Here is a 13556-nt window from a genome sequence, read left to right as displayed (position 1 = left end):
TTCAGATTATCACACTGAAGTCCAGGGCTTCTGGCTTATTTTCTCCTGCAGCTCTAAACTGAACCCAAATCTTTGCAAGCATGTGGCTGCCTTCAGCCAAGCTGAGAAAGAGACAAACAGTATAAATCATTCACTTTCTCAGTCAGTGGCATCTTAACTATCACAAATGCAGGGAATATCTGCAAAGTGCAAATGCCTTGGATTATTGAATTCCTCCTGTCAGTCTACTGTGATTGGCTTTTATTTTTTTCCTTCAGGCTGTGTGTGTGATCTTTATCCTTTAGTGTTTGACATTAACTTGAACTGAGTAATTGTACCTTTGAAGAGGAATGACACTGTTCCTTGCAATGTGAAGTAAAAAACAACTAAAGCAAGGCTTTTCCTTTTGTCCCCTTCATTCCACGTGCACATGTGGGAACAGTGCTATGGCAGGGCTATAGCTGCCTACCAGCAGCATTTTGCCCCCTTTTTAAGTTTGACTTGTAGCATAGTCAGTGACTGAAAATGCAAGCATAACACATCCATCCACCCATACAGCTTCTTCTACTGCACCCAACATAGACACATCTGGGAGCTCTTACTCATGGGAGAGAAGCCGCCTAAATGTGTCAGATAAAAACCACTCTTATAATCTGGTACTACGTGTTTTTCCAAGGAAGGTGATGGAAGTTTTCAGCAGCTATGTCATTTTCCCCTGATTGTTTTCAACAGGAAACAGAAATGTTCAGCTTCAGGCATCAGCTTTAAGATATAACAGCCTTGGTCAGATTCCAGCCTGATCCTGGAGTCCCAGCAGCTGACTGTCCTCCAAATCAAAACCATTCTCTCCCCCACTATGTTTTCTTGGAGCATGAACCCACAAGGTGCAGCACCTGTCCACTGAGAGCAAGGAAAGCCTGGGATCTTTTCCTAATCAAAAGCACACTTGAAGTCTCCTGGGAGTCTGCAGACACAGTTTGTGCATACCTTCGTTACGCAGAGCTGGAGAGACTGCCAGCTTGCATGGACGAGCCCTTACCCAATACTCAGCATTTCAACAGAAATAAAGCAAGCCTCCCACAAAAGATTCGTCATGTTTCCAAAAGCACAGATCTACCCTTCTGTCCTTTGCCCTAAATGGCAGCTAAAAATCTGCACTTATTCTGCCCTAAATAGCTGAGACTCGAGCTAAATAAAGGTAGTGCTGTTTGTTTTCAGCTAGAACACGTTAGCTAAAGGAAATACTGTATATAATAGCATGAACATGCCACACCAGTGTGAATGTATAGCTGAGCGCTCCCCAGCCAGCTTGCAAATGCAGTTGAGAGCTCTTTGTTAAGCGGGAAAAGCAAAGCAATGTAGTTATTAGAAACAAACAGTCACGTAAGTTTCAGGACTTACCCTGAGTCATCCCTGGCTCCCTCATCTCCGGCTGATGTTTTCATCATTACAGCAAACTTTAAGACACTTTCTGTTTCACAGTGGCTTTAGAGTTCCTTGGTAAAGAAAGCAATTCCTTTCCATCGCTGAGCAGAACATCCACATCCTTTGGATTTGTATTGAAGATGATATTTCAAGGGGCAGCAGGGGGAGGATGTTTAAAACCAACTTCAGGCTCCGCAGTATCGGAGGACAGACGATTAAACAAGCACTGAAATGAAAGCAAACTACCAAGAAGGTCTGATTTTAGCTTCTCTTCTTTCTACTTCCTGTATTTATACGAACAGGGGTTTTCAGGAAGAGGCAGTCTTTGGTGGTCAAGGGTGTGTGTGTGCGCGCGTGTGTGTGTGTATTAGAAAGCCATATTTAGTAGTGAAGGCAGGTTAACCTTATTAGAAAGAAGGGCCTGAAACTGTCAGCTTCTAGTTTGTTTTTCTAACTTAAGTAAATACAGGAGAGTTTGTTTTACAGACTACAGGTATATCAGTAGGCAACAGAGCATGGTGAACTTTGTAAAGGATTTTATAAGGCAGCGAAGTATTAAGTCTCCGTCTGCAAATTCCTGAAGCATGTGTATTTCTATTGCTTGAGTAACTGGAACCAGATGGAGCTTGGAAACCTTTATATTTACACAGGACCTTAGAAAATGAAATGTCTTACACAGGCAGAGGACAGTTATGCAAAGAAGTTAATGCAGAAGGTAATGATAAGGCTGTAAGACTGCTAGTAAATGAACAGCTGTCTGTTTGACCTGGAGTTACTTAAGTGCTTGAGTAGTTTGCTGTACTGAAAACCCAACTGAACAAAGACCAGCTGTGGAGGCTGGGAGCTGACAGATGTGCTGTCAGACAGGGCTAGTGGCACTCCTGTTTGGCAGCTCTATTATTCAGGAAATATTTGATGTTGGAAGAACGCATAATGGAAAAAAGCAAGGTAGAAATATGAAGCTGAGGCAAAGAAAAGCAATTGCGTGGAACAGAGAAGGAGGTGATGGTTAACTTGTTTCTGCTTTTTTTTTTTTTTTTGGAAGAAATTTCTCAGATTTCTATTGTCCAATAACTACTTTGCCATACAGCCTATTTTAGAAATGGAAAGATCAGGCAGCTCCCAGTGTATCCGCATGAGAGAAACTAGACTTGTGTAGAGCACAGAGCTTGTGCTGCTAGCCTGAGCTCAGAGGAACCAGGGGAACCTTACTGTCATCTAGACCAACTCGTGTAACTCAAGATAAACTTTTCTCAAGGGTTTTTCAGTCAAATCTTGAACTTCTGTTGGCATTAGGAAACCTATCTTCTAGCTTCTATAAGGATTTATCTTAGAAAACCAAACAGCTGGTGCAAAGGTTGCACAATGGAAAATTCACAACCCTGCTACAGGTGTCTTACTGTTTAATTATCAGATTTCAGACCAGACTTTTTGCCTTCTCAGTCTTAATATTTCTGTTATTGTATCTCATAACATTCTCTTCTACTAAATTAATGACCTCTTTGCTCCAACTCACGCTGTCAGTTTTAGAGAACTACAAACTCATTCAATGTTGCATTTAACTCTTAAACAAACTGGTTGGCTGAGATTCACTCATCCCTCTCTGCAGCCTTGTCCTATCTCATGACTTCCTGTTAGCTGGAGTATTATTGGTTCTGGGCATGGAGGTCCAAGAAGAAGTACACTCCAAATTTGTTCTCCTGCTTGGCAACTTTGAAATACAGCTTTAAAGGTGAGCATGAACCTACTCAGATGGAGTAATCTGGGATTACACAAAGATGCAGTCACCCTAGTAAAAAAAATAAGACTTGCAGATGTGTAAGAACAGTTTTCAGCAAGTGATGGGCATTTCCAAAGATGCTGTTAGGCAAAAAGTATTATTAAAAACACCCAGGAAGGAAAAAAAAGCAAAAATACAGAATACAAAATCCAGTATAGTGGTGGTTTTTTAGTTTGACATGATTTGGGAAAAGCTCTTCCATGGAGAGACAAACACTGCAAAATGCCACTTCTCTGAGACATGTCCAAGCCAAACAGGTTTGAGAGAAAGAACTGAATATTTCAATACTTGGAGAATTATTTAGATGTGACATATCCATGAAACTAATTTTTAGACTAAAGATTGCTGTGATTTCAGTGTGAGCTAGTAGCTGGGGGGGGGGGGGGGGGGAATTCTTGTCTTTTTTTAGGGCTGATTCACTCCTTCCATCTTAAATCACACCATTTGGCACAGTGGGGAAGGTTTAAAAATGAGAGAAGCCCTTAAGTGCACCTTGGTTATACTGAAGTGCTTTCAGCGTATGCACAGATTACGTGACAGTTCTGTTCTCCACACAGTAGGATGCAGTTGCATCACAGTATATTCCTGCAGGAACTGTCATGCCTATTGTGTCACTAATCCATAGATTATGCGCCTTTTATAAAGCCTATTACATAACGGGTCATGGTGGGTCATGAGGTCAAATGTACAGGGGATTAAAAGAACGGGTACTTTCTACAGCCAGATTTTGATTCTTGGAAGTAAATTCTCTAGGGAAGAGGGAGTCATTTCCTTAGAAACAGCTAGCATAGCATATACCAAAGAACAAACCCTTGTGCAAAAGTCAAAGGATGCTGGATATTGCTTTTCTCCACTTCACAAGGAGTCTTCTGCAGATACACAAAAACACGGTGGCTAATTACAGGGTTTATAAAGTAACAGGGATTCCAAAAGCACACAGCATGAAAAATAAGGTCAAACTTTTACTTTTTTTCTTTGTCACTTGGAGTAAATTGACAAAGAGCATTAATGAGAAGACTCTTGCCTAATGAATAGTTTAAAAAATACAGAATATGAGAGTAAGGTAATTCCTTGTTCCTTCTTCAAATAACTGAATTTAGAAGCTTTCCTTCAACCCAGAAGATACTGCATCAAAGACTGCGCATCTACCCTAGAAGTCATTCGAGATGCTGAGATAGCTGTCTGCCTGTCTTTTGGAACAGGCAACCAGGAGTAAGAGGGACTATATTTTTCTCTGCTACCTCAAGAGCCGAGGTATCTGGGAAGGTGAAATAGCACTACGGGGCTTTTAGACCATGCTTCCATTCCCTTTTGTCAGCATTCAGTGCCCAATGGGAACCCGATGGATTCCACTGTACCATGGGGCCAAGATGCTGTGATCAGGATGTTTCTGAGACTGCCGTTTTTGTTCTGGATTGGTGTCTCCGTACAGCAGACTACATTCTCAGCAGATCAAACATTTCTAGTTCCAAAAGGGCAAACTTTGCATTTTGAAATTGCTGTGGATCAAAGTGATACACTCAACTCACCCCAAAATATTGGCTCGATCCAAGCGGTTCTCCCTTGAATAGATGAAAACGTGGGCCTTCCGTCTTTCAGATCAGCAGAGTCCAGGTTTCAGCAAGAAAGTGCATGCACATATCCTAGCTTGGTCCTGAAATTTTAGATGTTCAACAGTAAATAAGAGAATGCTTCACACGTTCTCATCGTCTGAGAAAAATACAGCAAGCACTCCAGTAGTTCTTATATAATTTATTGATAGTGTACATATGTTAATAACATAGTGCATTACAATACTGACTGCTAGACTCTTTTATAAATGCTTATTTAACTATTTATTTTTAACTTTCCACAACAAAAATAATCAAATATCATGCCAACGTTTTGTAACAAATTATCACATTAAATCCATATGGATTTCATGATATATTCATCTGTACAAAGGACCCCATATACACAGAGCATTCACAGTGCATAAGGTCACGGTCATTGAAAAAATAAATAACATGATAAATAGAATTTTGTTATTTACAGTTTACAAACTCATCCCTTTCTGTTTTCAAAGTAAGCAGTTCTAGAAAGTTTTAATAACATTTAAAGAGGTACTGCACCTAAGGGTGCACTGCAAATGGCTGTAAGTATGAAGCACAGGGAAGTTTAAAAGGTTCAGAAGTTACTTTAGCAGTCATAAATGATTTCAAATACCTGCTTGCAATGGAGGACAAAGCAGGTGCCAAATTCTGCTCTCAGTTCCACTGATGAAAATTCGTGCCAACTACCAGGACAGTAATGAGAGCTGGCATCACTCCCAAGAACGTGAAGGCAAGAATTTGGTCATAACTTCACCGCAGAGCCTCAGCTATTTGGAACAATGACGCTGCTGGGGAAGCAGACTTGAGTGTTCTTTATGTACCCAACTGGCATATGAATGAAGGCAATCATCTTTTCTGCAAAATCCTCTGAAAAGAAGCATCACCGTCTTTCCAGAGACTTTACCTGTCTGGTTTTAATATATTCTGATAACGTTTAGACTTTCTGACAATTCCCTATTGCTATAAATCAACATTTATATTTGTTTTTCAAGTTTACCAAGATCATCTCCATGACAAGACGGCAACAATCACAAACATTCTTTGTGCAATTAAAAAATAAACAAAAACAAAAAAGGAATTAAATTCAAACTGGTTACTCTTGTAGGAAAATATCCAAGCGACCTTAATTTCTTATACTCTTTATTTCAGAAGTTTACTGTATGTCAGAAGTACGGTAGGAAGCAGAACATGTGATGTACAAACTGCCACAATCATTTCACATCTCAGCCTGTGGGGGAGCTACACGTGTTTCAGATTTCAGGACTGGGATGAAGGATCTCACAGCTTTCTCAGGGGAGAAAATAGGACCTCACACATGGGGAAAGAAAACACACGCTCAGTTTATTCGCATTGAAGTTTTTCAATCTGCGCACACTAGGTTAGGAATTGGAAAGTAGGTATCAGCTGAACAACATTCATTTACCTGTGTAACCATTATATAAATCTCATCACTCAAAAGACTGAAAAATCTAGACTTCAAAGAAACATAAAGGAAAATACATAGTGAATGTCTGAGGTGCAGAGCTTTTCTTATGGGCGCTTAAACACAAATAAGTGAAGAATCTGAGCCTTGCAGTGATAGAATATTATGTCCAAAGGTGACACATTTCAATACTTGAAAAAAAAGACTCTTTGGTTTCACCTGGCTATGAGTGTTACTTTAGTGTCTGTTTCATATTACATTAGGTCTGATCTTTCCTTGGCATGGATAATCAGGCAGCATTTATACAGCTTAAAGCACTCTACCAAAAAGGAGAATCTAACAGCGGTACACAAATAAATGACATTACGATTGCAAGAAATCCAAACATGGAAGACACCCAAACTCAAGTGGGATTTGTGCAACTAGAGCAAACACACAATAAAATCAAGTCTGTATAATTAAAGCACAGCCACAAAGGAAATCAAACAATAGAGTCTTCCCTATAATTGCTGTATAAGTATCAGACTTGGAAAGACCTTTTCCATTTGTTTACACATTAGAGGAATGTTTCTAATACAATCTAAACCCGGAAACTAATGATACGTTAGTCACAGCTGCAGCAAGCATACCATGAAATAAAATTGGCACGCCAATGACTGAGCCAGGAGAAAGATGTCTGACTGCCATACATGTTGGGAAGACTTAAGGTATTGAGCTAGGCTGGACTTCAGTCTACAGCAGTCATCAAACAGTCATTTTAAGATAACCGTAACTGTAGCTTTTTAGATTTAGGCAAAAAGATCCCTAGCCTGAAATATTTATTTGGGCAATATTTTCCATGTATCAGTGGGATCAGAGTACCAAATCTGAACTTTTGTGATGCAACTTTATAATGCGGTACAAGAGTTATGGTCTACACGTAATCACACACTTCTGAATTCAATGGCCACACTCCCACGCAGTCACTATAGATAGGTCTGCACTCTGTGGATCTGTGTGGGACTGTACTACTCCAGTGGAATTGTAGCAGCGAAGAGCTGCTAGAAACTCTGCTTGGCCAGCTGTAATTCAGTTTTGATGCTACTTGTACACCAGGGAAGGTACGCTGTTTTGAAATCTATGGGATAAGGAACCAGTTCTCCTCTCATTCACAAGTGGAAATCCAAAGTGGTGTCAGCAGAGCAGAAGTCCACAGGTTCTGGCCAAACCTTTCAACTTGAGTGAGAAGTAAAAATTGTAGACTACAAAACAAACAACACATGAAAAGATCTGAGTGTGACAGGAAGCCCAAAATCATGCTCAGCTGTCATCAATCCAGCAAGGCACTTAAATATATGTTTAGTTTTAAGCGTAGAATCAATCTTAATGAAGTTAAGCTTTGCTGGATAAGGGCTATCTCTTTCTGCACTGTATTATTTTTCAGTGTTAATAGGCTGGCAATTTTCAAATCACATCCACAAGCTTTTTCACTCCTAAACTGAATATTAACTTACACAACATTGTGACATACATTCCAAACTCAGACAGCTAACTTTTGCAATGGTTAGTAAAACAAAATGGCTACAAAATTTTCCAAACCCAACCTGAACAGATGCAATATAGAACTGTAGAAACTTCAGAGAGCCAAGTGCAAATCATTCCTTTTCATCATTGGAAAATGGCAAAATTTGTAGTAGTTTCCTGACACAAGCAAATTATTTTCTGTACACATGAAAGGCACTAATCCACTATTCCTCAGCAATATTCTCCTGAATTACCGACACATTCTGAAGTGGGTATCTGACATACAGCAATTTGTCAGTTAGATCTTTCTCAGTCCATTCAATTTATCTGCATGGCTTGCCTATAATTACCTTCTTCATTTATTTCAGTATATTGGTAATGACTACATGGGGACTCTAACTACTTCATATGATCATGTGTCATCAAGGCCCTGATACAGCGTCTAATAATTCTTTGGCAAACAACATATCCCTGGTCACATGGTTGTGTCAGAAGAGAATCCTACTAAAGTTATTTATAATGACAAGCATGGCATGATACCTGTCTCGTAAAAGAAGATGCATATGAGACTGCCTCAGAAAATGCAGCACAACAATTCAATATAAATTGTCCTGAAATTGGTCTATGTTTTAGGGAGGGCTATAGAATGACAGGACCAGCTATTCAATTTAAGATCAATATTATTTTCCAAGACTGCCTCTTCCTACAGCAGAACACTCTGTTTTTTGGAGCAGGCGATATTCAATTTAGGAAAAAAAATTTTAATGCCTCAAGGACTCAAACACAATTTCATGCATTTTTGAGCTGGGGATCAGCTGCCATGAACAAACTGGTGCCCTTAGTCTTTTAAAGTTACCTGGCTCAGAAACATGAAGATACAGTACAATCTGCTAGATCTGGCACTGTGAACATCGTTGCCCTCATCACTGTCAACTCAGTTCATCACACTAAGCAGGCATTCAAAACTAGATTTTAGAACTACAATTAAGTAGCATAAATACATCTGAATTGCCCAAACTGTGCACAGAAGAGCAAACATTTCCTTGTAGGCATCTAGTTCTCCAAGCCCAGCCTCTATCTCTGCTCCTTTCAGGCTCAAATCTAAGCCATCATGAGAGTATCAGCAGCATTCCATCCTTCTGAAAAATAGCAGAGAAGACAGTAAGAATAGAGAGGGATGCTCCTACAGTGGTGCATTTTCATAACCTTTCTGAGGCAGAAGACTCAAGGACGAAAATGAACCTCTTCAGCTTTGCTGCTACACTACAGCAGAAATGTCTTGAATGCCAGGAAATAAGGTCATCTACATACCTGAGGACAAATGTGTTTACTGTCTTGACTATTCAATAAAGCTTCTTAATAATGCTGTACTTATTTCCATCTTAGGACTAGCTCGGTTAACTACACAATTACCTAATTAAGGTGAAAAACCCTAACTGGGTACTAATACTGACACCTATTACAAAGTACATAACAAATATGCTGCTCCTTTTCCTGTAGGATTTCATTAAAAGGATCCAATTCCTAAAAAAGCTCAAGAGCAGAATTCACTCTTTAATTTGTATCAAAATAAATCTTTAATAGCCTTAATTGTAAACACATTGCCTGGTGTAAACAGTCCTACACGTGAGCTTGTTGAGCTCAATTATCTAATCAGGTCTGCTGAGACAAGGAACTTTTAATTTAGTTCTTATTCACTAAGGTTCTTTAGTATGTTCTCAGTGACACAGTAATGGGAATTTTTACATGTAGTCTTAAGTGCAAAACATTGATATATTTTAAAATGTATCAACTTTTAGTTGATAGATTTGGTTTATAAACATTAAAAAATTAAAAAAATCTATGTATAAAGTTAACTGTGCTTCTTTAGAAGATCTTTCATTCATATACATCTTCAAAGTTTAGTAACAATGCAAAATATGCACACTGCCTTGGTGATTCGCAGTCTTATGACTACTACAACTGTGGAATGCTACCCATTGTTTTTAATAGTCTGGGCCAGATCCTGCTGTCATTTACATCAGTTATTCCCTATATCAGGTTTAAGCTGGTGGACAGGATACCAAAATCTGGCTTCTACTTGGGCTTGACAAGAAGTACACTGTATTTCAAATTTATATATAATCAAATCAAAGACCATGGTCTCTTGCTAGACTCCTTTGTCTATCTCTATCTTATCTGCACTACTGAGTGTCAGACACCCATCTTCATTAAGTTTCTGGAAATATATAAAGAATGGAGAATGTATCAGCTTCTTGACTAATGAAGTAAGCTTACTTCCCTCAATAATCACATTAAATTAAAACATAACCAAGGTGGGTTTTGTTGTCCGACAATCTGGGTTATGTCTGGATACTATTCTCAACTGACAGCAATAACTGATAGCTACTCAGCACCCAGTTGATTTTATTTTCTTCTAAACTTACAAATAAGCTTATGAGGGCCAAAGAAAAATATCTGTCACGGTGTAATATTCCACCAATTTTTGTTTATATTTACATATACAGCATTACTCATTAATGATAAAACATATTTTTCAAGTATGAATTTCTGCATGTAATCTCTTCTTCAGTATGCAGATAGTCAAACTTACAGTGTGCATCATCAGAAGTGATACAACATATAACCATTTCCTCTTCTCTCTCTGCCACACTGTCCATCTTCTTTGAAAAGAATGATAAATATTCAACACTGTCATCAAAAACTGTCACTGCAGTTTCTCTATAAGCAGAGCACTTGAAGGGGGAAATGATGTCCTCAACAGTGCATGCCTGATATGTGCCTTAGACTCTCTGGTCCTGTAGTTGAGATATTTTGACAAAGCCAAGAAAAGTTCTGAACTCGTCTCCTTTCCTTCCATGGAAAGTAAGTGTCAAAAGCAAAAGAACTATAAAGATTTTTCTCCAGTCTTCTTGTTAAGCTTGTTGGTAGTGTTTGATTGTCTGCAAAAGGAGAATGAAAACAACAACAGAAAGTCCCATAAATGGGGACATTTGAGAGTACCACGTAAGGTCCACACAGCTTCATGACGGAGCAGCAATATCCAAAGAGGAGTTAAATGCTTTGGTTGCCTTGAGCTAGCATGTTACAAGAAAGGTATGCTTTCCTTCCACATGGGTAAAAGTGCTTGGTAGCTGCTGAAGCAGGAATGACACTCAAATTACTGATGGAAAGAAGGTAGAAACGTGAAATGTCTCCTGTCACTGACAGCACAGGTAATCAGAAGAACCGCAGTCTCTCTCCTTGACAGTTGCTTAAAGTCATTCTCGGCACATAGGGAGGTTGACAAAGGTGAAGACATTATATTCTATCAATATAGAGAAACACAGGAAAACAGCATAAAGAAACAACACGTAGATGCCTAATTTCTTGTCAAGTTTCCATTTATTTACATGGATCCCAAGCACCTGCAAGCAAACAAAGTGTCAGTTAATTAAGCCTCTAAGGAGATTTCTGGAAACAATTATAAACTAAAAATGGCAATGATTTCTTGAATTAGAGATCCTGGACCGAGATAAAAATACATTCTTGACAGGTTTTAAAAAGGCAAAATACTTTTTTTTTTTTTTTTAAATCAAGAATGTAAGAACCCAATCCAATAACTCAAACTCTGGCCTTACTCTCACTTGTCTGAAGACCCCTTTACAAAACATTTAACGAACCCACTTTAAGGTCACTTGAGAAGTTCTTCATGTAACAAAGAAACAGGCCCCTGGGTGCTCAGTTTCAGAACATAGTGCATTTTCAGTACATCGGGCACATTCTAATCAGACAGCACTCATTACCTCCTTTATTATGAACTAAGGGAATACCATGAATATGCCTATCTGTCCAGTGCTCCCTTATACACCCTTTATATCCCAGTTGAACACAAGTACCTAACGTTAACTCTTTCAACAGGCTCCCACAGCTGGTATTGGCAGATGCACAAGGAAGTTAGTGGCAAAGTGAACAGACCTGGACATTCTACCATTTGAGTCATGCGCAGGTGATGTGAAGTTTTCTAAAATCATGCAACAGTGTAGCATCTCCAGTGATGATTCCCTCCTCTATAAGGGTCTCCACAGACAGTGAAAGATACTAGTGTAAGTAGGTATTTTTATACCTTTGGGATTTGATTCTTTCCACAGATGGCTCTCTGGGAGTCAGCAGGATCACAGTACCCCAGGTACCAGCAAAACTGACTTTTGAAGCAGAACTATTGTTTCACCTTAACAAGACTGCGTTATAAGAGTGGTACTTAACAGGCCTATTCAAAGTACTGAGGTTCGCAACCCCCACAGACTAGTCTTTGTTAAGGCTAGGGTGCATTGTTAGTCTAGGCTGATTTGAAAATCTGAGATGCAAGACTGAAAAGAGGGATATCTAGGCCTTCCCCAGCATAGACCACAGAAAGATCTAGGGTATGCAGCTGGACACAGGACCAAAGGAACATTACTTGATCACATAATGCCAATACAGTCACTGAAGTCAAAGGGATCTACACACTTCTAGCATCTCTTCTGCACCAATGTCACATTTCAGTCCTGCCATTGGAAGACAATGGCAGTTATTCTAATCATGGTATTATTATAACAACAGTACTTTAAAAGAAATACTTTGGGGATGATGAGTACTTTCAGTTTTTCCTTCTAGAATATGTGAGGTAGATACCTGATAATTATTTTGCAATCAGAATAGTCTGAAGAGTCACATTCAGAAATACACAAATACTTACAGTCAGTCCCACTGATCCTAGCAAAAGTGCAACTGAATAGACCAATCCTTTACTGTTTATCTTAACCTGTGCGAATTAAACAGAGAAGAAACCTTTAAATCACCCAGAATACAAACACTGTGTTTTAGAGATCAGAAATCAATTTACTGATTTATCATAGCCCACCTTCTGCCTCAAACTGTGACTGACTTGTTCTTTTAAACTACGCAAACCCACAACAGATTTATAATGCAGAATGGGAAGGTTGAGGATTTAAAGCAAACGTGTAAGGATTCCCACTCCTCAAAAAAGCAAATAGCATGAATAATGGATTTCAAGTTAAAAGATCCTCATGAGAGAAAAAGATGTTATTTTCATCTTACAAAAATATTAAGGTATTATTATTAAGGTACAGGGAGACATATATGCTTGAAGGTGTGTGGTGAGAAAATGACAGTGCCAGGAACAGATATCTGTGGCCCTATTTTCTGATACAGAACGTAATGTACTGCATTTGATAAACTGGGAGTTAATTGCAGCTTGTGGAAGGAACATTGCTCCTGTAATTCCTGGTTCACTGGTAAAAAAACAACCCCACCAAAATACAACACCTTATTTAGCAACCAATAATATGCCATCACTTGCTTTGTTAGATTAATTTTTATTTGCTTGCTTTCTTTTTAGGATATGATGGTGGGTTTGGTTTTTTTTTTTGTTTAGTTTTGTTTATTTTGTTTGTTTTAAGTGGAGAAAAAGAAAACTTTACAAGTATGTTCAGTATACATACAGTTGATCCATAATCAATCGCCATGGTCTGCAAACCCCACGGAACACCAAGGCCCACCAGAATGTCAAACACATTACTTCCTATTGTGTTGGATACTGCCATGTCACCGAGGCCTGCAAATGAAAAGCAAATTTCAGGTGCAAAAAAGAATAGAATCAATTCCAGAGGAATTTAGTATCCAGAGGAAACTAAAGAGGACTGACTGGCATTGATCTAAGACCTCTTGGACTGGCCAGAGTATCTGAGGTAAGGAGATAATTTTCATAATTAGAAATTGTATTTAACATTGGCTGATACCTCATTCTGCATCAATAGTTGTAAGGAAAGCAGAATCCTCTCCCTCTGCTAGTTTGCCTTAAAGACCAGCCTAA

At 38.9% G+C, this 13556-nt stretch overlaps 2 protein-coding genes and 1 long non-coding RNA gene across 6 annotated transcripts in view; 1 reads left to right on the top strand and 2 right to left on the bottom strand.

Annotated features, from left to right (window-relative positions):
* RIN3 (Ras and Rab interactor 3) overlaps positions 1 to 1704 on the bottom strand; it is a 47169-nt gene extending 45465 nt beyond the window's left edge. For both annotated transcript variants that reach the window (XM_085549390.1, XM_085549391.1), the window contains exon 1: positions 1381 to 1704. In XM_085549390.1, the coding sequence (XP_085405516.1) occupies positions 1381 to 1427 (47 nt within the window). In that variant the 5' untranslated portion in view covers positions 1428 to 1704. The remainder of the gene's footprint in view (positions 1 to 1380) is intronic.
* The window catches only part of LOC146760781 (uncharacterized), a 40603-nt gene continuing 28567 nt past the window's right edge, over positions 1521 to 13556 (top strand). Inside the window, exons 1-2 of the long non-coding RNA XR_014946776.1 lie at positions 1521 to 1657; positions 11603 to 11690. This is a non-coding gene — a long non-coding RNA (uncharacterized LOC146760781). The remainder of the gene's footprint in view (positions 1658 to 11602; positions 11691 to 13556) is intronic.
* SLC24A4 (solute carrier family 24 member 4) overlaps positions 4922 to 13556 on the bottom strand; it is a 77356-nt gene continuing 68721 nt past the window's right edge. For 2 of the 3 annotated variants that reach the window (XM_015865311.3, XM_015865312.3), the window contains exons 15-17: positions 13186 to 13298; positions 12420 to 12485; positions 4922 to 11109 (exon numbers count right to left, since the gene is read on the bottom strand). In XM_015865311.3, coding sequence (XP_015720797.1) covers positions 10963 to 11109; positions 12420 to 12485; positions 13186 to 13298 — 326 coding nt within the window. In that variant the 3' untranslated portion in view covers positions 4922 to 10962. The remainder of the gene's footprint in view (positions 11110 to 12419; positions 12486 to 13185; positions 13299 to 13556) is intronic. The other variant, XR_014946775.1, reaches the window with a different exon arrangement.

This window comes from Coturnix japonica, chromosome 5, assembly GCF_054131305.1.
Source record: "Coturnix japonica strain WE chromosome 5, WE-NBRP24, whole genome shotgun sequence".
Classification (NCBI taxonomy): Eukaryota; Metazoa; Chordata; class Aves; order Galliformes; family Phasianidae; genus Coturnix; species Coturnix japonica.
The sequence above is the reverse complement of the archived record's forward strand: the minus strand, read 5'-3'. Positions and strand labels throughout refer to the sequence as shown.